The sequence below is a fragment of the Drosophila virilis genome, chromosome 4 (genome assembly GCF_030788295.1).
Source record: "Drosophila virilis strain 15010-1051.87 chromosome 4, Dvir_AGI_RSII-ME, whole genome shotgun sequence".
Lineage (NCBI taxonomy): Eukaryota > Metazoa > Arthropoda > Insecta > Diptera > Drosophilidae > Drosophila > Drosophila virilis.
In genome coordinates this window covers 25515490-25538530 of record NC_091546.1, presented here as the reverse complement: position 1 = coordinate 25538530, position 23041 = coordinate 25515490, and the positions used below count along the sequence as shown (strand labels likewise).

At 38.3% G+C, this 23041-nt stretch overlaps 6 protein-coding genes and 1 non-coding gene across 7 annotated transcripts; 2 read left to right on the top strand and 5 right to left on the bottom strand.

The window, feature by feature from the left end:
- Positions 1 to 1774: 1774 nt before the first annotated feature.
- LOC6634280 (U5 spliceosomal RNA) lies at positions 1775 to 1887 on the bottom strand. The gene has a single exon (XR_049226.2). It is a non-coding gene; the product is annotated as a U5 spliceosomal RNA (small nuclear RNA).
- Positions 1888 to 3165: 1278 nt separating this feature from the next.
- On the bottom strand, positions 3166 to 4392 carry Jhbp13 (Juvenile hormone binding protein 13). The gene is made up of 4 exons (XM_002057661.4): positions 4195 to 4392; positions 3747 to 4127; positions 3541 to 3687; positions 3166 to 3483 (listed from the first exon to the last, which is right to left on the bottom strand). Exons 1-4 carry the CDS (start codon positions 4274 to 4276, stop codon positions 3326 to 3328), a joined length of 768 nt encoding a protein of 255 aa, XP_002057697.1. The 5' UTR covers positions 4277 to 4392; the 3' UTR covers positions 3166 to 3325.
- A 1169-nt stretch (positions 4393 to 5561) lies between these two features.
- On the bottom strand, positions 5562 to 8744 carry Jhbp14 (Juvenile hormone binding protein 14). The gene is made up of 4 exons (XM_002057662.3): positions 8506 to 8744; positions 6140 to 6520; positions 5910 to 6056; positions 5562 to 5832 (listed from the first exon to the last, which is right to left on the bottom strand). The coding sequence occupies exons 1-4, from the start codon at positions 8615 to 8617 to the stop codon at positions 5678 to 5680; spliced, it is 795 nt and encodes a 264-aa protein (XP_002057698.1). The 5' UTR covers positions 8618 to 8744; the 3' UTR covers positions 5562 to 5677.
- Positions 8745 to 11960: 3216 nt separating this feature from the next.
- Positions 11961 to 13111, top strand: Mabi (Mabiki). The gene has a single exon (XM_002057663.3). The coding sequence runs from the start codon at positions 12022 to 12024 to the stop codon at positions 12697 to 12699; it is 678 nt and encodes a 225-aa protein (XP_002057699.1). The 5' UTR covers positions 11961 to 12021; the 3' UTR covers positions 12700 to 13111.
- A 2315-nt stretch (positions 13112 to 15426) lies between these two features.
- On the bottom strand, positions 15427 to 16769 carry LOC6634359 (protein Mabiki). The gene has a single exon (XM_002057664.4). The coding sequence runs from the start codon at positions 16176 to 16178 to the stop codon at positions 15555 to 15557; it is 624 nt and encodes a 207-aa protein (XP_002057700.1). The 5' UTR covers positions 16179 to 16769; the 3' UTR covers positions 15427 to 15554.
- A 1998-nt stretch (positions 16770 to 18767) lies between these two features.
- Positions 18768 to 19639, bottom strand: LOC6634360 (uncharacterized). The gene has a single exon (XM_002057665.3). It carries the CDS (start codon positions 19466 to 19468, stop codon positions 18920 to 18922), a length of 549 nt encoding a protein of 182 aa, XP_002057701.1. The 5' UTR covers positions 19469 to 19639; the 3' UTR covers positions 18768 to 18919.
- Positions 19640 to 22116: 2477 nt separating this feature from the next.
- On the top strand, positions 22117 to 22901 carry LOC6634361 (protein shank). Its single transcript, XM_002057666.3, has one exon. The coding sequence runs from the start codon at positions 22180 to 22182 to the stop codon at positions 22693 to 22695; it is 516 nt and encodes a 171-aa protein (XP_002057702.1). The 5' UTR covers positions 22117 to 22179; the 3' UTR covers positions 22696 to 22901.
- The last annotated feature ends 140 nt before the right edge of the window (positions 22902 to 23041 follow it).

Genomic DNA, 23041 nt, shown 5'->3' with positions numbered 1-23041 from the left:
GCTTTCGGTACAAGCTGGCTAAGCTTTCGAAGCTTTTGACTTGTTGAGTTGTTTTGAGAACTTGTGAGCCACAGTTTTAGCAGCACTGCACTTGGAACGCTCAGCATGAGTTGGCACAACTGAGAGCCGCACTTGAATGTTAAGTGTACTAAATCTGAATCACGTCTAGACGCTAGTATAACTCGACTCTTAATCATGAAGCATTTACATATAAATGTATTTATATAATTACAAGCCTCAATTCGCTAACCAAGTACATTTTATACTCAGAATAATTTATTGGCATATTTATTTTGGCTAGAAAAAAGTTAGTCTTGCTCAAAATGATGACTGCCAAAATACAGTATTTTTATTTAATTAAGTGTTTTCAAGCAATCCAATTAGGCGATATAATTAATAGTATTTTTAATAAATGTTCTTCAAGTACTTATTTATATTTGGGCATCCCCGAATAGTCTAAAACTCCAGAAAATAAAGAACATTTTACCAGCAGGTTTAAGTCCAAACAGATGAAAGACACCTTAAAAAATAATTGTATGCATAATAAATAAAAAAAAGTAAGTAAATTTACATTTTTGTATATGTATTTATAATTAACAATAATCATACATATTTTATTATCAATTATCAATCATCATTCAACTTTAATAAATATTTAATGCAGATTATTGAACGTGCTTTCTAAAGAATTTGTTATAATTAATTTTTTATATATGTAGGGTATACCGAATTCTGTCAGCACACTGAGCCCAAATTCGATTATAAATCAATCACTTGGGAGAATGTCAATCAACAATCAAAAGATTGCACCCACAGATCTGTCAATTAAGCAACAATGCGGAAGCTGTCATCACATGCCCAATTACAATGCCAATCCCCGTACAGTTTGAGCTGCACTGCTTCGTTGAGCAGGCATTGAGCCTAATCGAGGCATTGGTTTCGCCTTCGTCTGGGCATGTTAAATGTAGGCCAGGTATAAATCTTTTGCGCCATTTACACTTGCGTGCCCAGCAAGAAATCCCATAAAGTTGAGTATTATATTTTTGAAGTTTTTAGGCGTTTGTCTCCAAGGTGATCGACGTGACGTGCGAAGGATTTCTGAAATGAATAACTTACAACCAGATTGTTGCACTTTAGGTGCTTCACTTCTGCACTTCCGAAACACTGTCTTTTAGCTGACAGTTCTTTGCGCAGATGCGTCATAATATATTTTGGCATGAAAAAAAAACAAAAACACAACACTAATGCCCAATGATTATTATGCTCGGCAAGTCGCCGAGTAGACGACAGTCGTGCGTGTGCCTTGCATGTCCATTCAGCAATTACAGTATATATATTTACTTACATAAGATCCATAGTATATTCACAAATATATTTCATATGCAAAGCACATCACGTTTGATCGGCGTTTATGAGCCATATGCACAAACGTGTGCAGCACATACTTATAATACGCTGATTTATCGCATATAGTTAACGCCGCTGATCCGAGCACACAAAAATTCCCCAACAGAACATCATCTCAGGCTTACACTTTGCTTAACTAAATCATAAACTACATTATTTATGTCAACTGCTTGCGCCCAGCAGATCAACATTTGACGCCTGCTTAAGTCCATAATTGCTGTACAACCACCAACTAATTAGAGAAGATAGCAGCCATAAGAAATCAGTGCTTTCTAAACTGTAACTGTAAGCAATTAAATAATTTACATAGTCACCCACATATTTCCAATGATTTACTTGAACATATTAATTATGGCCTGGCAACAAACGCGGCCAGGCACTGCAAAAAATTTCATTAGACTCATTAGAGTGTTCCTCTCCACGGAAATCTTTAGTAAAAGGCGAAAGATTTATTCGACAACTGAAGAGAAACCAGAGTAGATTTTGAAGAGCAACCAACCCTCATCTACACTCCAACCCAGCTTTAACTGTTTGGGAATTCGAACACACAAGGGAACAATTAGAAACACCCTTAAGTAGGCAATGTAATTCTTAGACCAGGTATATTTTAACATATTTACCTATGTAATTTATTTTAAAGGTCTGTAAACTATGTTGGAGGTAATTTAGATGTATTTTTCCTAGGTTGTATATACATTTAGCCTTCCCATGTATTCAGAAGACTCTTGCTGGCACTCGTAGAATGGTTCTAATAGTGAAATCAGTTTTGTTTTATAATCAAATCTTTATTTTAAGCAAAATTCTCTAAGATCACTTATGGCTCGACCTCGCAAATATTAATAAGACGCACCATTCAAGATCTTTTGATTACAGTGACGACAATTATCAAGAAATTTAAATAAACTTGAAGGCGTCGCTAAACGAACACAAACACTTTATCGAATATTTATTATACAACTCAACCAAGAACGTATCCCATACGCTTAACAGATACTCTATATTCTTTTGATATGTGTGCAGAAATGCACGATGCGAGATCATAGGAATTTACTAAAAACATAGGATGAAACAAGCTAAAAGAATAACGCTTTTAAATGAATGTCTAAAAATATATATTTTAATTTTAAATTTGCCTTTATCCATCCGACAAAACTTGGCTTCTTTGTATTTTTGATCGATTTTCGGTAAATAAATAAAACCACAAATAAAATGCTTGTTCATTTATAAACAAATAATGCAATGAAATAATGCTAACATTAAAAACAATTTTGTTTCCTACTTAGAAGAGATGTCGGTTGCCGATATTTCGACCGTCTCTGGGCAAGGGTATTAATTCGTCCATGTTGCCGTGGTTGCATTAAAAATAAGTTTAAATGTTTTCAATTAAGTAAATAAGTACTACTAAGTGGTCACGATTGTTGCTGCATATAAATTCAATTCAACTCAAAATAGTTGTGACCGCTTCAACGTGCATTTCCATGTGCCAGTTGCTCTCAAACTGCAAGTTACTGAAGTCACAGCAAATCATCATCTTGCTCAATTTCACTTAAATGCACACACTTTCAAATTTAAATATAAAGATAGATACCCGTTTCAAGGTCAACCTGTCGTGCACTTAACCCCATTAGCTAGGTGCACTCTGGAAGGGGGTCGTTACGAAAAGTTAGTGCGTTTTTTTTTTCACATTTAGGCACATAATTTGATGCTTAAACTGGGGCATGACCAAAACAAAATGAAAATTAAATAAACCAGTTTCAATCTCACTTTAGAAACGACAATTTAATTGCAAGTGCGAATATTACTAAAGGTTACCTGAATTATTTAAGATATATGAATAATAATAATGAAATAGTTACTAAAGACAATCACAACAATGTATATACATGCAATTATTTTACAATTTGAAACTAATGCCATATTATTCGGGCCCGTGGATAAACTGGTCGATGGGCACATGCGTCAGAGCCTCGTTAATCAGGCGCAGCATGATGGGAGCCCACGACTCTCGCGTTTCCGGCAATATAATGCCATAGATATCTCGCCAGTAGCTGTTGGCCACATTTAAGGCAAGCTCGTCTGTCAAGGAGCCCAGTTAGAAATCGTATTTTATTAAGAGACAGCCAACACACATACCTAATTCGGGATCCGGAAAAATGCCGTTGGCCTTAATGATCATGTCGCGAATCTTTGGATTCACATCGATATCTTTGATACGCAAAAATCGGCGTCCATCCTTGTTATAAAACTCGCCATCCGTAACCACACGGTTCTCAACGTCAACTGCAAGCATGGAGATATCGAAAACCAACGCCAATAAGTAATATACTTTCTCTACCCACACAGTGTTACATTGAAGTTGCCCTTGGGCTTCAGCTGCAGCGAGTTGACCAGCATTTCCGCTTTGTAATTGCCGAGGAGATTCATCTTGGGCAATTGGGAGACAATTCGCAGCTTTACCTTGTCTCCATCGAGTTTGACATTAACTTTCTCGATTTTGTGCTCCGCAAAGCCATAGAGCTTGACATTTCGCACCGAAATGCGACCACTAACCGCTCCACTTGAATACTGGAAGCTCAGGCGATCTATTACGAAAGGATCGTACGGTTGAATGCCTAGATCGGGATCTCCTTTCCGCAAGCGTGGTATCAGTTCATTCATAATATTCTTGATGCACTCTCCAGCCTGGTCGGCATCCGCAGGACATTTTGGCAAATCGTCGCCTAGCAATTGCAAAATAAACTAAATTTAACACTGCGTATACGCAATCTGATTCAAATCCATACACACCATTGAGATACTTTATTTCCGCGGGCGCTGCACATGCTCCGCCGGCCAAAAGGCAAATCGTTGCCACCGCAATGTACTGCATTTTAACACAGCTGATTAATCTTGTCCTAGCTATTAGATTTTCCTTTGAATTGTGCAGGTGTGCTAGCGCCAACCTGCTGTTAGAATGATCGACCTCAAACTGAATCGAACGGGTGCTGGTTGGTGCTATTTTATTCTCAGAAATAGCGCAAAAAAATTACAAGCCCAGGCACGACTATAATTTAAAGTTAGTCGATTCCACTAAGCTAGGAAAATTGTACTTATAAATCAGTTGCGTTAACGGCATTTAGACTTCGACTGATTGAAAACCGGCTTAGCGACTGATTTATAATGCCGAATCATTAAATGGAAAACGATGCCAACAGACGACAGTTGCAAGTTTCAATCCCGCATACTATCACTAGTTGTTGAATTTTGAATGACAATGATTTGCATTAATAATTTAAATAATTGCCTGCTGACAATGGCTTATGCGTATGCGGTCAACTAATTATACCCTGTAACTACTTAAAGTCATTGTAAAGTAGTGTCAACATTGCTTCTATAATGTGTGAAGGGGGCTCTATAACAGTTAATAAATATTAAATGAATGTTAATTTAAAATTATATCTAGGATCAAGACATCCCAATCTGTGTGTGCGTATTTAATATCAATTGGTGTTAATATTTACGAGGTAAGACTTTTGAAGGGGTATATTTTAATCGGGAATCTTCAAGTTGAAAGACTTTTTATTAGTTTTAAGCTAATATTTAACTTAAAGGAACTTGTGCTACGAAAGCTTAAGAATTACAAAAATTTAATTAGTTGAGGTCTGACAATAATATTTTTCAAGTTCATTTTTAAATAGAGTCAATAACCCCAAAAAATAAAAATGCCTCAGTTGGTTAAAGTGCTTACAAGCTAAAAAATTGAGTATTGCTTAAGGTTTGGATGCTTGAATCTCAATCTGAGTTTGAAAATAAATAATAATTTATACGATTTTGATAATAAATAATAATATTGTAAATAAAGAAGCATAACAAATAATCACCAATCCTTTACCAACAGCAATTCAAATTAAAAAAAATAAATAAAGTAGCTTTTAAAAGCCAGCGCTATGACTTTCATTTCAAAACTAAGAAGGCACATTAATTATTAGAATATTAAAAGAAAGTTTGAAAAGTTTTCCATAGCCAAAGAAAATAATGAAATCACGGGACTGCGCAACTGGGCGAAAACATTTAACACATAACAGAAATTATCTTTTATACTTTCTAAATAATTGTTTATCTCATTATTTCCAATTACATTTGGCGAAAAGAAGTTTAATACATTTTTTCGGAGATTTCATTGAAATTTCTTTAATCATTTTATTTGAATACAAACTAAATAAACACCATGAACAAAGCATATAACCATAATTCGAAAAGAAGCCGACTCAAATCTTTGACGGCCACATGCCTAATCCTTAGTGACAATCAAGTCGAAGGGTAGTGCGGCAAAGAAATCATTGCCCACTTTGAGCAGTATGGGCTCCCAAATGGCCATTGTTTCGGGGAGCATAGCCTGATATAGCTGTTGCCAGTATTGGTTGATGAAATCCAGTATGACATCATCTGTTAATTCAATGGAATTGTTTGGATTATAAAATTTGTCATTGCATTTGAGAAGAATATGGTTTTTTCGCACTCACTCAGCGCCGGGTCGGGCACCAGGCCATTGGCATAGATGCGCATGTCACCCACTTTGGGCTCAGTCTCGAGCTTAGTCAGACGCAGATAGGTGTGACCGTCGCGCTCGTATAGTTCGCCCAAGGCGCGGGTTTTCATGCTGACGTCGGCTAAAATGTCAAATATGAGCAGTTGACACAGTAATTACATTTGTTTGTATGTATAGGGTACGCGTATTATGACCTAAACTTACTTAGCGTAATATTGAAGGTGCCCTTTGGAGTTATCTTCATGTCGTTCAGTTTGATGTCCGCCTTGTAGGCGCCCTCTGCCAGCAGTTGAGGCACATGGCTTAGCATATCCATGCGTACGCGATTGTTCTTTTGCCGGTAGTCCACCTTGTCGACAATACCTTCGCTCAGGCCATGAACCAGCACATTCCTCATGGCAATGCGACCCTGCAGTATGCCCGAGTTGTAGTTGTAGGAGCTTTTGCCCAGCAGAAAGGGATCCATCGGCGGTATGTTCAGATCGCTGATGCCGGTTTTCAGGCGAGGCGTCAGCTGCTGAAAGCCCTGCCTGATGCACTCATTAATGTCGCTGTCTTTCTGGCGGCAGGTGGGAATATCGTCGGCTGTTCAAATCAAAAATATTAAGTTAATCAACAAGTTCGAATGATACTAAATATAAATCATGAGCATCGCCTTGACACACATATGCACGCATCTCGTATCTGCTATGATCTATGCGCTTTATGCTCAGAACGTGACATTCTAGTCGAGAATTCCGCTTTTGTTAATCGATGCCGCACATAATTGCGAGTCTCCCCTGCCTGCCCCAGACGAGTCCCAAGCCCAGACCTCAGGCACAGTCGCTGAGGCGGCACGAGCAATTAAATTGTTGATGTTTAGATTTTTATTTAATTACTTAAACATTTTGTGTGACAAAAATGCCAACATTCAATTGCAAACGTTTTGCCTGAGCATTAACTAAGCGCTTCATAATATGGCGCATATCGCATTTGTCGCAACAAGTTTGTCGCTTAAATCTTTTGTACTGAAGGCTTTTTGCAACGGTCGCTGCGGCAGAGGAAGGTCACTTAGCGGAAGTGGCAATTGACTGCGACCTGTTCCAAACGCTATAAATAAAACTACCAAAAGCTTCTGATCTTTATGTTTTCAGCAAATGCGAGTCAAGGCTCAAAAAGTATTCCACTTCAGCTGTGTTCAAATCTATTTTATTGCCATGAAGGCCTGGATAAACTCACTGTCAGAACCTGTACTGTAAGGCTGACTATTTAATAATAGATTCTTTCAGATCAAAAAATGTAGTACTACACATAATAAGTAGTATTCTTCCGTCTCTTTAAAATTTTACTACTTTATGGGACACATAACAAGAATACCATTAATTACACTTTGCTTACCTAATTACTAATCTTGTTGATGTCTTTTTAAGTATTCTTGGAGCAACAACAACTTGGAGGTTAAGAATTACGAGCTTTTGAATCACAAACTCACAATGATTTGCCTTAAAAATCGTGCCAATAATATTTTGACGTCAGTGGGCCCCACATATCTAAATATGAGAAGGTTCATAATGGCCACATAATTTCCACTAATCTTTATATTGTAAATTGATCTATATAAAACTATTAGTACAACTTTGGGTTCTTAATTGAATTGACTTTAAGCTCGATTACAGATATGTCAAATAAACTTTTAGACCGGAAAAGGCCGGCAAATACCAGCTAGTTGTACAATATTCGATAGATATAATTATTTTATCTCAATATGTAGTATTTTCTGCTTTCTGCTTATAGTACTTTATTCACATATTGAATACTAATTATTTTATTATTTCAAAATCACATTTCATATTTGGCCAATGCCCTACCTTTTTAGGCAACATCATACATTAACATATTTTAAAAAAATGTCAATTGCCAATTATTATCGTTAAGGCATCTATTGAAAATTATTTGTAAATTTAATAAAAAAAATATTTAAAAAAATTTTCATACAATTTCCCAATTTAATAAAATATTTTATATAAATCTGATAACTGTTGCTAAATTTGCAATAGAAAATTGGCTCTAGTGCACGTGAATTTGATAGAAAAAAAATTTTACTTTGTTATAAAATTCGCACAACTTAGCGTGTTTGACACGATTGTTGCTATATGATGGCATATTATTGCAATTACTGATATTTATCTGCTAATTTAACAATTTCATTGTTGTCTCTACGTACATACTTTCTTTGCTCAAAAACAACGAAGGCGGCGCAGGGCATACAAGTCGATATGAACAATACCTATTTTTAGGGCTTTTGCACCTTTTTTTTGTAGACATGGCAATTAAAAAGTTCTTAAATTGTTGACACGATGCAAATAGTTATACAGTTGCTGGCAAAAAGCTACTTATAAAATAATATTCAGTCATTGATCAAAAGTCGCCATCACATGCTTAAATATGCGTTTTAAAATTGAATTTCTTTCACAAGTTTAGGAAACACATAATAACAAAAGACTTAAGGCACAAACTCCTTCCTTTCCTTGGGTTAGCAACATTTATTGGCATAGAGCCTTTAATTTGTTAAACTTCCTAAGAATACTCACCCAATTTTGTGATGGGCTTGAACTCAATAGATGGCACCACGAAGCCTTCGTCAGCAGCTAAGCTCAGGCCCAGGAACGCGACGAAAATAATAGCACTTAATACACTGGCCATTTCGAAAATAAAATAATTCAGTTTTACTTCAAACACTCAGAATTTCACTTTCGTTTGGGGATGGATTTAAATTTAAGTGATCGGTATCAGCAACGACGCCCCCGGCTCATGCAAATGCGAATTGGCATCTGAAACCTACGACCGGCAACTGACTTGTATTTATGTCGAAAATAGAGAGTAAACGCAACGCTAGAGTCCAATGCGCCAGCATTTGCAAATAATAGTCTCCCCAGCCGGGAACTCAGCAGAGTGGGAATGGGAGGAAGGGGGTTGGGGCTGCCAGTGAAACGAAAATAGCTTGAAAATAATGACGACAACGCTGAGAAAAGTAAAGCCAAAACAAAATCAGTAGCAAAATACAAACGACATTATTAAATACCCTAGACAAAAGTCGTGAAGTCGGATCATTCCCCATCTGGTCGTGCTCAGCCAAAGCTCACTCAACTACCGGCAGCTGTCCGATTTCGATGCGCTCCAAGCTGTTTGATGCTTCCTCGTCGCGCTGATTATTGGCTGTGCTGCTGTGAATCTGCTGGCCAGGTTGACTTTTAACAGTTACCCAGGCGTAAAATAGCCCCTTGCCTGCATCAAGCCGAAGCAAACCTAACACGAACAAGTATTAGTAAGTAGATATTGTAACAATCAAAGCATTGACTCTCACCTTTTAATTCAATCCAACGAACATATATATGTGTATGTTAACCGACATGTTCTCAATCCCTGTGAAAATTAAAGCTCATGTAGAAATTACGCCAGTCACTCACTGAACACATCCAATAATTGCAGTTTACACTATAAAACATGACATATGCTTCCATTACTGTCAGCATTCAGTTTATTCAGAATGAGAAAAATCTGTACGTGGGCTTAATGGGCATATCGATTGAGTTTTTATTTAAAGCAAGTACCTGTTAAACTTAACGTTACAGGACAGTTCCAATGAGAGCCCGTAATTGATAACAACTCAAAATAAGAGCTCAACTTTAATAATACGTATGTAACTTCAAAAACCATTTCTTATTTGATTGTATTGCTCTTAGTACTTAAATTGTATTTAAATCTTGAAGAACTTTCACTAGTATAACCTGTAACAGCTGAAAGCAATGTGAGAGTATAATGAAGTTGTGCAAGTATATTCAAAACGCACTCCGGGCGGGTACTTGGATACGGGTACGGGTCAAAAACTGTGCTAATCTAGCCATTTCTAGTTGAATACCCTAGTCAAATTAATGGCAATTATATTTTGATAACACCGGCCCCTTCTGCTTACTAATTGGCTAAGCTTAGCTAGCTTAAGCTTAGCTCTCATACAACAATAGTATTTATAGCCCGTTGTGCTCAGAACATCTTTGAGCTCATACATTGTTACTGAAAGAGAGAACGAGCCCCAAAAAATGATATTTCGATTAAGGTTAACTTATACATAGAGGAATTAGAATAGTTTATGTAAATATTTACTTACCCAAATATTAACTTGCAATTTTGATGTAATTATTATCTTGATGCCATCTGCTAGCAGAAGGAAGACTGAATTTTCCTTATGCCGAATACTAGACAAACAATTTGAATTAGTTATTTCATGAATTATTGAAATTGCATAATACTTAGAAAAGGAAAGCATACATTTAAAGAAGGGAATAAGCTGTTTCTGCGCTTGGTAGAAGATATATGTATATGTCATGACGGTTATTGATCGGCCAAGTATTCATTATTACCAGCTAGAGGGTATCTCCATGTCGCGCACCAGGGAGCTCTGGTTATTTTAACAGAAAAAATACATATTTATGTTGTAAAATATAGCATTTTTAATTATTTTTAGGTGTCCACAAATCTTTTGTATAATGCGAACAAGTGGACAAACAGTTGCAAATAATTTGCCTCAAATCTTATTGAATGACTCTGCAGGTTATCAGCACTAAAATTAGCTTGTTTTAAATAAGTGTATTCAAATATACGACAAAAAATTAGCCAGTCATGCTTAAGATTAGGTATATTTTTCATAAGTCTTTGGTAAGTAATTAAGTACTCAAGTACTTTCCGCGCACGTACTCCTACTTATCTAACATAAGATACAGATCCCATTAGCTAAATTTAGAGCCGAGTAACAATAATATTCCCAGAACAGCACTCAATTCAAATAATTTGTGGTACTTCCCAATCTTAGCTTGCGGTCTATAAAAATGTATTATTCAACAAGTGTAAATATTATATTTCATCTGCTTAGCTTTTTTTATTCTAATGTAAACTTAATCAAGCCCTCCTATGAGCAGAATGTGTGATTCGGAATTTTTTAAAACTTTTAATAATTAAATACAAAATGCGTTTTTTTTTTTAATAGCTCAGTTTTTATTCAAGACATATGCCAAATACCACTCTTCGCCTATCTTATCTCGGTCCCAAGACGAAATCTAGTTTTTTAGCCCAACGAACCGGCCTCTGCACCACTCACTTATCAACAGCTTAGTTCTAATAATCTGGGTACCTAAGGTCTTAAGCAAAACCCAGCCCGACTTATCAGCTGGCGTAATGAATGCCAGTGCCAGCTTGTGCCTTTTGCAATCCGATCAAAAGTCAGTGGAAGACAAGAGCACAGCTCACTGCACGCCGCATCTTATCACACTCAACAGCATGATGCACCAGGAATGCCAATTCCAAGAAGCAATACTCAAAAAAAAAAAAAAAAAAGAAAGACAAGTAGGATGAAAAACAATAACTTATCAATAGTTCGCGGCACACAAACAGAATTTACTCAGACAAATGAGCCGCAAATGCTGTGGGTAAAACCAAAAATTGAACAATTCGAATGGAGTTTAAAAGAAAACACATGGCATAGCCCGACTATTGACAAAAACTGCGACAATGCCAAAGACAATGGCAAACAGTATAAGAAAATAGAAAAATAGAAAAATTATCTGGCTGTGAAACAAACGCAAATTGAATGAAACCCAAACAAAGGCGCGCATTTTGCCACCTAGGGAGCTGGGCAAATACACAAATCTCAAATCTCGACTCGAATTCTATGCCCAAAGCCAGCTCATTAACTGGGCCTGGTCACACTCAAGCACGCAAGAACAAACATGCATGCTGCACAAAAGGCTTATCAGCGGGCGGCGCTGAGTGCGACTTAGGTAAGCGGCGCATGCGCGAAGCGGTGCCAGGACGGAGGTCGGACGTGCGCAGGCCATCAGCTGATTTTATGGTTTTGTTTTCGTTTTGCAAAAATAAATTTCCTTTTCGATTTGTGTAAACAACATCATAAACGACTGCGGATTACGGCAGCCGGATGATAAGAGACACGAATGCAGCAATCTGTTTTTCTATCTATATAAGCTTGGCCCGCGTCGATGCAGGACAACAGTCAGCTAAACGAAGACAACCGAAGCGCATCACTTGACAGCTAGAGAATGGCTCTGATAATGCAAAGCAACAGTCCGCAAAGCTATCGTCACAAGAAGTTCGACCTAAGGCGTCCGCGCTGCGACGAGCTGGAGCTGCAGATCAAGGAGGAGCTGCTCGCACGCCTAGCCACACCTGGCAGCAGCTGTGCCCATGGCTACAACAGTGGGCTGGATGGTGAGGACAGCAGGAGCAGCCAGTGCTCCAGCGAGTACAGCGATGTGTTTCTGTCGCTGCCCAAGCGACGACGTCTCAATAGCACCATATGTGATGGATCTAATGGCTCGGAGTCCGCATCTTCCTCGCAATCCCTACCGCCAGCCATCAGTCCGGAGGCGCTGAGAGACATTTGTAAATACCATGGAAATATGGTGCGAAAATTTCCCAAGAAAGAACGTACGCCCAAGGATCAGGATAGACGCAATAAGAACACAATTGCCTGCCGTATGAGCCGACGTGTTAAGAAGCTCGAACACCTGGCCATCGAGGAACAGTACAAGGAGTTCACCGCACAGCATCTCAAGATTGTTGAGCAGAGCATGCGAGCCACCGCCTATTTCAATCATCTCAATCAGCTCGTCAAGCACGATCACCCCAAGAGTGCACCCCTGGCGCCGGCTCCAGTGCCGGCCAAGAACTTCAGTATTGACTATTTAATCAACGGCATTAAGAGCGAACAGTGTTAGTAAATACTCGTTTAATCACAGTGTGGTTAAAAATTCAATTAGCATTAAGGCCTAAACTTTAGCTTTATTAGTTATTAATTTATTGATAAGCCTAATGTTATATTGGATATATATATATATATAATTAATTATATTCTCTAAGAACTAAGCAGCAAATGTTTTACATTATGCTCGAATTAATAAACCTGATATTTTAAGTATCTCATTATATATAACTGTTTGTCCTGACTGACTGACTTGGTTAAAAAAAAACCCCAGCCAGAGGTAAAAGGCACTTAATATTATTTTTAAGATTCTCACCACAATTTTTATTCGATGGAGCTAAACATATTTAATGGAGTGTTAGCATAAAAATTGCAATGGGCAAGGCCTAATATTAAATAATATTTTAATAGACCTTTTCTTGAATAGAGACTGGTGGACTTTACGAAAGCTGTGCTCTCTTATATAAGACTGAGAACAAATTTATTTCTCTTATGGCATCTCTCTCCGATACCATAATATAATAATAATAAATAAGGTTTTTTACGCTTGCTGCAAATAATTTAAGAGCTGGTATCATACAATTTGGTATGTAAGTTCTCGCATGGCTTTGATAGATATCGAATATTTAATTCATGTTCTCTTCGCATTTCTACAAATTCTGCCTTTTTAATAATCAGAATTTATGTAGATCAAAATAGTATAACTTTTTAAAGTTATGGAAAGCTGAATTTTGCATTAGTTAAATATATTATTATTTTTTTATTATTATTACTATGAAACTGATAAATAAAACTGTTGAACCCATGAGGCCAGCCCTTACTGTCTTCATTCCTTTCACAATATCAAGCCAAGCAGAAAATCAATGGTCCGCAGATGTGCACTTTGTTTATAAGGAAGTTCCTATGATAAAAGCTTAACATCGAGCAAAACTGGCTCAAAGTGCAGTCAACTGTGCCGCGTATAACAGCAGGAAAACCAACAAAAACAACTGCACATAAGTTGGTTAATTAAACTTGAGTATTCACGTTGAGTAGTTGGACCGTCTCCTCCCCAGCTGGTAATTAACTGTGGCTATTTTTTTTTTTTTTGTATTGCGCAATGCTTGAGCAGCTAATTACTTTTAATTTTCATTGTAGGCCATTTGATAACGTTCCGAAGCGACTTCCTATGCAGCTGGAAAATCCAAAAGACAAATTTCCGTCGACAAAGGCAGAGGCAACCCACTTTACCAGCACTTGGCACTTGTAGCACTTGTCTGTGTCTCTATATGAATATGAGTTAAACAAAAACTATTTTCTTTGTAAATATTGTTGTTGTTGTTGTGGCTCTCTCGTTGCTTAACATTGAAAACTGCATTCGATTTTCACACCAGCTACAGAAACTTCAACGTACACCAAAGTTTGTGGTTGCAACACTTTGGCGCACGAGCTGCTGAACTTGAGCTTTTCACACTTTGAGCCAATTGCAGTCGCTGGCACCCCTCTACCAACCCCATCCCCTCTAACCAACCTCTTGCCAATAATAATATTTGACGGTGTTTCGCAATTTCTTTGCAGCTCGTTATTCATGCGATGCAATCTTTGCCGCCTGGCTCAACCTTGAGTAATGAGAACATTAGATATATGATTAGGTCCAGAGATACACGATCACGGAAAATCTCGACTGAAAGTTTATTTCGAAAAATGTAACAGTTTGACTAGTCCAAAAAATCAATGTGCATGCATACTATTCGAGTATGTACACATGTAAGTTTGCATGTTTGACCAAGTTTACGTGCCGCTAAGCTGCTAGTTAAATATTGCCCTATTGTACGATTTTCATTTCATTTTTAGTTTTATGTATATAGAATAGCCTGTCTGTCGGTTATTAGTAATTAATATGGTATAAGCTAATAAGATAATCACCTGTGTGTGTAATGCATTTACATATATATCGAAATGGAGCCATATATTTTTGCATTTGGCTTTATTAACCAAACATAAATAAATAAGCACATGCTTATCTCTTATAACTTATATATGCTTTATGATCTCTGTGTCTCTTATAATAATAGATATTAAAGTAAGACATCCATTTTTTATTTCTCGCAGTCTCCGTGTTCATGTGGAAGTGCTCTACCGATTTTCCCTACAAACCAAATTTTATGTCAACATATCTTGAATGACAAAAGAGTTTTTGATAAATAACTTAACTTTTTAGCCATCATATCTATGACAGCTACTGGAATTTAGAGGATTTGCTTATTATTTTTACTGATTAAGGTAATTTGATGGTCATATGACTCTTGACCTATTTTTCATTCGATTGAAATGAGGCAGCATATTGCAGTTTTCAGTAATAACCCCCGAATTGATTTGAGGCATTGCAATGCCGAAATATATGTAATATACTCATGGGTAATTCGATGACCAAATTTTTACCACTGGCAGAGAAGTCGATAAAATTAGCACTCGCTTTGACCTAAAATAATTTAGTAAAAAAAACTCAGCTTTGTTAATAATAATAAAGCATCAGAATTAAAAAGGGCTTGTAATTTCTAATCAAACACCTGGGTTAAAATTGTATAGAATAAGAGATTGGTAATATTTCAGTTCAATTAAAAGAATAATTTATTAGTACTTCAGTACTTCACTAATTGCAGGACTTTATAAGTTATACATCACATACAAACATTCTTCATAAGTGGTCTAATTTTGATCCAGTCTGAAACAAGCTGCTAGAATTGCGCATAAAGAAATCGCATTTACAAAATAGTTTTTAATTTTATTTTGAAAGTCAACAAAAAAATAAATTAATGCTTAAGCAACTAAATCACAATCAATGGCTATATGGGGTATTATGTAACATATTGTATATGTGACGAGTTGGACTCAGTGCTGGGACCCAAAGATCAGTAGTTGCTGCGAAAGCGCCATTTGCTGTAGGAACTGCTGCTGCTGGTGGGGCAGTTGCAGGCCAGCGGCAGTTACTCCCCGCTGGAAGACGGCCTGCTGTAGCAGCTGGCGATAGTAGAGACTGAAGCGGACCTGTTGCTCCATTATGGCTGTTTGTTGGGCCCGATACTGTTCGTATTGCTGCGCCAGGTGCGCATCCTGCGCCTGCTTGGCCCGCCGGCTCAGAAGACACGCCAAGGTATTGCGATCCCGACGACGCTGCTCCTTGGAGCTCCGTTGGTGCGGTGTCTGACAGCGACGCACCATGTTGGCGTGGTAGGTACTAGCAGGAGTTGAAGCAACACCGGACAGCTTCTGGTTGGAGGCGTCGCTTGTTTTGTTGCTGGAGGCGGTGGCTTCGATATTCAGTTCGTTGTCCAGCCATGGGCGAAAGAAACCCTTCATCTGGCGACGTTTGCAGGGTGGCGTATCTAACGTCATGTTCTCCTTGTTCTGATCCAGAATCTGGTCCACATCCCGCTTGCGCTTGTGTGCCGCAAACTTCTTATGCACATAACTGGACGAATTGATGACGGTTTCCATATTCTGTGAGTGCTGCATGTCTTGTGCGTTGTGTTGTTTATGCTTTGACGTTTTGTCTTTGAATGCTCCTGTTGTCCGCTTGATATCCTGTTTATATGCGCAGGATGGCAGCGCTAATCCGGGCACCTCGCTCACAGGTAGCGAGCCCTTAAATTTGGGAAACGCGATGGACACGTAAACAGACGGATTAACGCATCTTTATTACCTAACTAATCGTTGTTTGGCCGAGCATTTTGAATATTTTATGGCCCACGGCAACTAATTGCCGAACATGTTGTTCTTGTATCTGTACCTGGAGTACCTGGCCGCAGCTTTTCAGAAATCAAATGTTGTCGCGGCTACCGGAACTGGAAAATTCTCGATCGTATATCAGACACATAATTTTTTCTATTTTTATTGCCCTACTTGACGCCATACGTTGTGTGTGGTCCTTCGCGATCTTCGAGCCACTTTCCAGTTTTTTGTCGCAATTTCTTGGAAATTCATATGCAGGTCTGCATTTTAGAAATTTTTAAGGACGGCTCAACAAACAAAAGGATCTCAAAATGGTTTCGGCCGAAAGGTAACACACCACTTACAAAAGGCAAACGAATTTGATTTTAATAAATAAAAAAATTCATAAATACTATGTTCGTTTTTTTGACAAATTTAATTTTCGTGAAATAAGTTCATATCACAAAATTGGGTGAATTCCTCTTTTGTGCATACAAACAAATGTACTTGTGTTAATATTTTGTGAACTATCAATGCAATCAGACGTATTTGGGAAAACATTTTTTTAAGGCGAATTTGTTTTTCCCACATTTCTTAAATTTAGTTTTAACATATTAAGAAGTCAGTTGAATGTTGAAGGGTTCAAGGGTCAGCCAACAAATATTTTATATTCATTTATTTTTTAATCTTTTTTAAATGTTTTTTTTTTAACATTAAAATTAAATATTCTATAAGCTTAGATATATAGTTATTCTTAGCCTATCTTTTTTCTTTAATAACTATGCTATGCTTTAATAATTTTAAAAATCCTGGTTTTTCACTCTTTTAAATAGGTTTTCAGAGATAAGAAGCCTATCAACTATTTTTGCATACGATCAATGTCTGTTTTTACAGGTTTTTCTGAATTCAATCTACCGTGTTAAAACAGAATTCGGTGTTTATAGAAATCACTTAGATAATAGATTGTAATTGTGTTATATAATGCTATGGTTTGAGTCAGCCACAGGCACATGTTGTCACATGTGCTAATTTAGCCTTAGCCGGAACTCTATTGCTCCAGTAACAATCAACACCTTTGCTAATCTTCAATCTAGACAGTTGTATTAAATTGCGGCTACTTTGCATTAAATCATCATATTGCGTTGATTAATGGACTCCATTAAAACGATTGAGTTAAGTGACATGTCTATACATTTACATTTATAATTAAACAAGCGTTTTATCATTAAACGTGGCTTTTTAATAGTTATTACTGTTATCAACGGACAATACATATTATTATATGATAATTTTTAACGTTTGATAAATTTATATCTTGCATAACGTCAGTTAATAATAGCAATGTTATCGAAATCAACTCGTCAAAAAGTCTTCTATTAAACTGAAACCTAACAATTAATTAATTAGACAAAATCAAGATGTAAACAATGTTTTTGAAATGCGATTGAAATATGGTACGCTGTTAGCATATATTTATCAGATTTTGTTGAAGTTACCGAAAGAACTTAAGCCCTTTTCATTAAAAATCCATAAGGAAATTCACTTTCTGTGCATAACTCTCAGCTTTTAGGGTCTACAGACACTTAATTCTTAATTACATAAACTAATAGAATTTATTTATACATTACTCGAACGAGGCGAGTTTTCTTAAAGTATTTTTTAAAATGTGTGGGCATATCGCGAATACTTTTACAAAGATTCTGAAAATGAATTTGAAGCATCAGATCTGCTAAGTAAGCTTTAATTTCGCCCAAAATCCTTTGACCCTTACCTTTAACCGAGTATGTCTCAAATGAATTTTCCTGGGTATACTTTGAAATCTTTGACTCCCCCCAGCCCAGCAAGGAGAATGGATTTTTTTAAAAGTGTTTTACAAAAATTAAAATTATTAAAATTGTCAAAATGGTTAGCAACAATTTGAATTTCCGATACATTTTAACTGGCCGGCTCTAACGGCTAGCAGAAAATAATACTCCATAATATTGACAGCCTTATTATGTGGTAGTCCGTGTTAGTACATGGACAAATAAAGCTATTTATTAAAAATCCATGATCCAGTACCTTCAGCAGGGCACCTACTTTTTGCAGTTGTTTAGGGTCGTTTTTGGCGACAAACATCTGTAACGCACATGTCCATATAAAAGTAGGAATTGATTTTTTTAACTCGACCTTTTTTTGTCAGTTTTTTTTTTTGCAGAGAGCAGTCATGCTAGCCTTAAGCCGAATTACGGTTTTTATCCTAAATGACCCCGATTTAAGTTACAGCTGTTTGGAACTCTAATATACTTTATAAGCATATATTGATGATGACTTAATGAAAGCCAAAGAAACAGCGCACGCAATAGTCCGCAAGAATGAAGGATGAAATGAATATTGTGTAATCGATATAAAAACTTCCTTTAACAATTTGGTTTATTGATGGTCAACAATAATAAATAAATAAGACTTTAAAAGTCATCACAAGGTCAATAAAAAACTAATCACAATAAATAAAAACTAAAACCTCTACAAGCTCTAGCTCAGATAAGTCTGCATTGAGCGAAGTCTTAACGCTTCGTGGCAGTTGCCTGCTGGGGCCAGCATTGCGCAGTCTGCGGCAGTTTATGTTGGGTATCGCTCAGTGGAGCTCGGGTGGTGGCCATGGCTTGCTGCAGAAAACGAACGTAGTAGAGGCTCAGTCGAATTTGCTGCTCCAGATTGGCCTCGTGCTGCACCCGATAGTGCTCGTACTGCTGCTCCATGGCCACTTGATTGGCCTGTCGGGCGCGGCGACTCAGGAGGCAAGCCAAAGTATTGCGATCGCGACGCTGTTGCGCCTTGGGGCTGCGCAGACGGGGCGCATGGGAGCGCACCATGTTGGCATGGTAGGTGGTTGTTACTGTGGTGGGCGTGGGTCTACGTGGGGGCCGTGACTCTTCCGGACCGGTTGTTATGGCTGCTCGTGGCTCATCCAGCCAAGGGCGAAAGAAAGGACGCTTCGCGGGCTGCTCCATAATGAAGATCACATCGTCCGTCTCCTCGTCCTGGCTACGTTTGCGTTTCAATGCGGAGAACTTCTTGTGTGCATAGTTGGGGGCAGTTGCAGAGCTATCCATTGTTATTGCTTCGTCTGCGTCTAATCACAAATGCTGTTGATGTTGTTCTTGTTCGCCGTCTGGTTGTCGACTGTGCTGCCATTGTCCTGGGCGTAATCTTTTATGCAACATTAGGTAATGAATATCGAAGCGCTTGACAATCCGCCCGCCAACTCGAGCGTTTCCCACCAATCCCTTGCAGGTATTTCCCAATCAACTTCATTCATTCAAACGTGTGCCTGCGCTCGAACTAATCGCCCTGCCGCACCCCGAAAAGTTCCTAGGCAAAACTACCTGCTCCAGACTGGCCTCTTGTTGTCGTCCTCAAGGGCAGGTATATGGAGCGCTGGCTTGACTAATCCGCCGGCTGCTGGCATTGCTAGCGTTAGCTCAGGGTGTCATAAACCAGTTGTCCTTTTTTGACTGTTTGTATCGCCAGCGATTTTCACTGGAAATACCTGTTGAGTGAGCCAAGCCAGAGTAGACCCAGTGCCTGGCATTCTAATCCTGGCGCTCATATGGCCACGGTGTCTACGGCCGCATTGTTCGGCTTCCTTTGTGTCGCCTGTAAAGTTTTATTGTTACCGCCAATCCGCAGAGCATTTATGACTTCAGCTTGTGAGATCGGCTGGCCAGCTGAAAATATTACTCTTCCCAAGGTACAGGGCATCATTACTGAATCCCAGAATCCGGCACCCACACACACACACACGCGAAGATATCGTTCCTTCGGTCGAAGTGTGTGCGATCGTAACCATGTCGGATTTTTCATTCAATGCCTCTTTTTCAAAGTCGTGTCCATTGATTTATGCAGTCACTGCCGTTCGACGGCTAAGCGGATTTATTTCAGGTGGGTTTGAGTCCGGCCCTGAACAAATGCTGCTGAGTCAAGCACCAGGACTACAATTGTTGTTGCCGCACTGAAAGATTGTCATATTGTTTGATTACAATGATCAGATCCCGTTTTCCGTTGGCCGGAAAGAATTGATAACGTAAAAGTAGTGCATTCTTCAGTACTTTTTACGATTATGCAACGGTTCTACTCCGTATGTAATGGGGCACACTTGTACGAACCTGCCAGGAAACGCTTTCTTTGCAGACAGAACGACCACTTCTTGGAAAGAATTTCTAGAAGAAAGCGATAGAGGCTGGGAAATGTGAATGAATTGCGTTTAATACGATTGATTTACTTGTGACCTTTCTCACATATTGTCTTGCATGGTCGCGTTTAGATTTCGTAGCAATTACATACATAATAAGAATTCATTAATAACCCCACCGCCTATCCAATGAAACCTGCTTAAACATAATCTAATGACTGCCTCCACTTAAACAATAAGAATAATGAACAGAAAATGAATTTGTTAGAATTACAATAGATTAAATTTGTATATACCAAGTTTTAAAGCCATTTTAACTGAATATATTTATATGCATAATGTTTAAAAAAATATACACCCTTTTATTATTATTAATTTCTTTGTATTTTCGACAAAGAAGAAAGGTGTTAAGAGCAAGTAGTTTTAGATAAAAAAATTAACAAATTAAATTCGCTATATTAATTAAAAACACAATAAATTAAAGAGGGGAGAACAACTTTTAAGGAAAGAGTGAAGAAATTATTAAAAGGATATACAATATTGAGTAAAAAGGAAAAAGAGAACCTGTCCGAAAAGCTCTGCCCAAACTCATAGCTGGGCGTGGACAGCGTGCACCCGAAGGTATCCTGAAAGTAAAGAATCTATTTATCAGTTCAGTAAAGAAAACGTGGTACGAGCTATTGTAATCTATCTTATACCGTAAGCTGTCGTTCACGTAGCTAGGATTAGTTCCTGATAGGTCTGGAAGGAGCAGAGAATTGCAGATGCAGAAAACGAGAATCTGTGTCGCCAACAGTTATCCTTAGTAGAAAGACCATACCGAGGATTGTTTGGAAAATATTATCGTACTTATTTAATTCAATTTACTTGCCTTACTTGATAATAGTTCAGCGATGAGAATATTTTACGTGATATACGAAATTATATTTTTCATATGCCTGCATAGATATATAAAAAGATATATTCACATGTAGTATTCGTCCATAATTCATCATTTTATTGACGTCCTGCACACTTAAAGTTTGGATGCAATATTTCGGGAAAGTCCCAATAAATTTCCATTCAATTGCCCATTGTTAGTAAGCCGGCGAACGTGCAGCAGCTCATGGAATGACGTGCAACATAATGAGCCAGATTAGCGGTAAGCGAGATAGGAATCTAAAAGCGCTGAACCGATATTGGGATCGGCTACCTCATCAAAGAACATTCTGGGACAGGGCGCAGGCGCTGGCTGAATGCTCTCGTATTCTGGTGAAATCTTCTCGAGAAATACCAAGAAATATCAGGCAGAGACAGAGAGCAGCAGGAGAATGTACTCGTGTATGTAGGTGCGAGCCGAGCACCGTTGGGCAAATGAAAAATTAATTACAAAAAGGACTTGTCCGAGCAGGTAACAACATACCATACATACATATTCTGAAACAAATCCTTTTCTTTTTTGGACAATGCAGACCTTTGTCAACGAAGTTTTCCCATAAACAAGACGCAGCTCACCTTAATGATAATTTCCCGAGCAGGTAGCAAGCGCCGTCTCCTATAAAAGCAGCCGTTGCGCAGCACAAGGAGCACAGTCGTTCGACAAACACGAACATAAAAACATCTCAGCATTTGAACACAATCCTCACCTACACGATGGCACCCTCACAAATGGATTATCCGCAACAAGAAACCGAAGCGAACCTCGTTTATACTCATAAGAAATTCAACACAGGCTGCTACAAGCACAAAAAATTTGGCAAGCGCAGCAGCAAAGAGGAGACGGGCACGACCACGCCGCTATTTCGCCCTTATGCACTGAGCGACAACACGCCACGGAAGCGTCGTCAGGAGTCGGAGCAGCGCCATCATCAACACCAGCTACCGCCCACGCCGCCAACAACGCCTCCACAGCAGCAACAACAACATCAACAGCAACGGTGGCAGCCACAAACGTACGCGCTACCAACGCCAACAGCCACGCCCACGCCGATCATAAATCACACTCCCACAATCATGCCCACACCGATAATGAATCATCAGGCGTTCGCCTATGTGCTGCAAAAGCAACGCGCGGTACTCCAAATACGCCACATGCTCAGCATCAATCCGGATGCCAACACCTGGCCAGCGGAGTTGCGCAATGCGCTCTACTCCATGCTCCAGTCATGAGTGGATATGCGCTTCCTCTTAATAGGTGGCATCGACAGATGCCACCAACTTGGTGATTTGCCTAGCAACCAGTGATATAGAATTTTAAGTGCCTCAGAGATTGTACAGGGTATGAAATTGTGAATTAATGACATTAATCTAGACTTAATAATTGTACATACAAAATATTGAATCAAACATAATATTAAGAGAACCAAATAAAACAATTGGATATACTACATAAAAGTCTTTCTATCAGTGCTGAACATAAATAACGCCCCACAGTAATCTTTGCCTTTAGATGGCTTAAGCAGAACTTATAGAAGGCAAAAAACACAGTCGTGTGGAGAATTGTAGGCTCATAAAA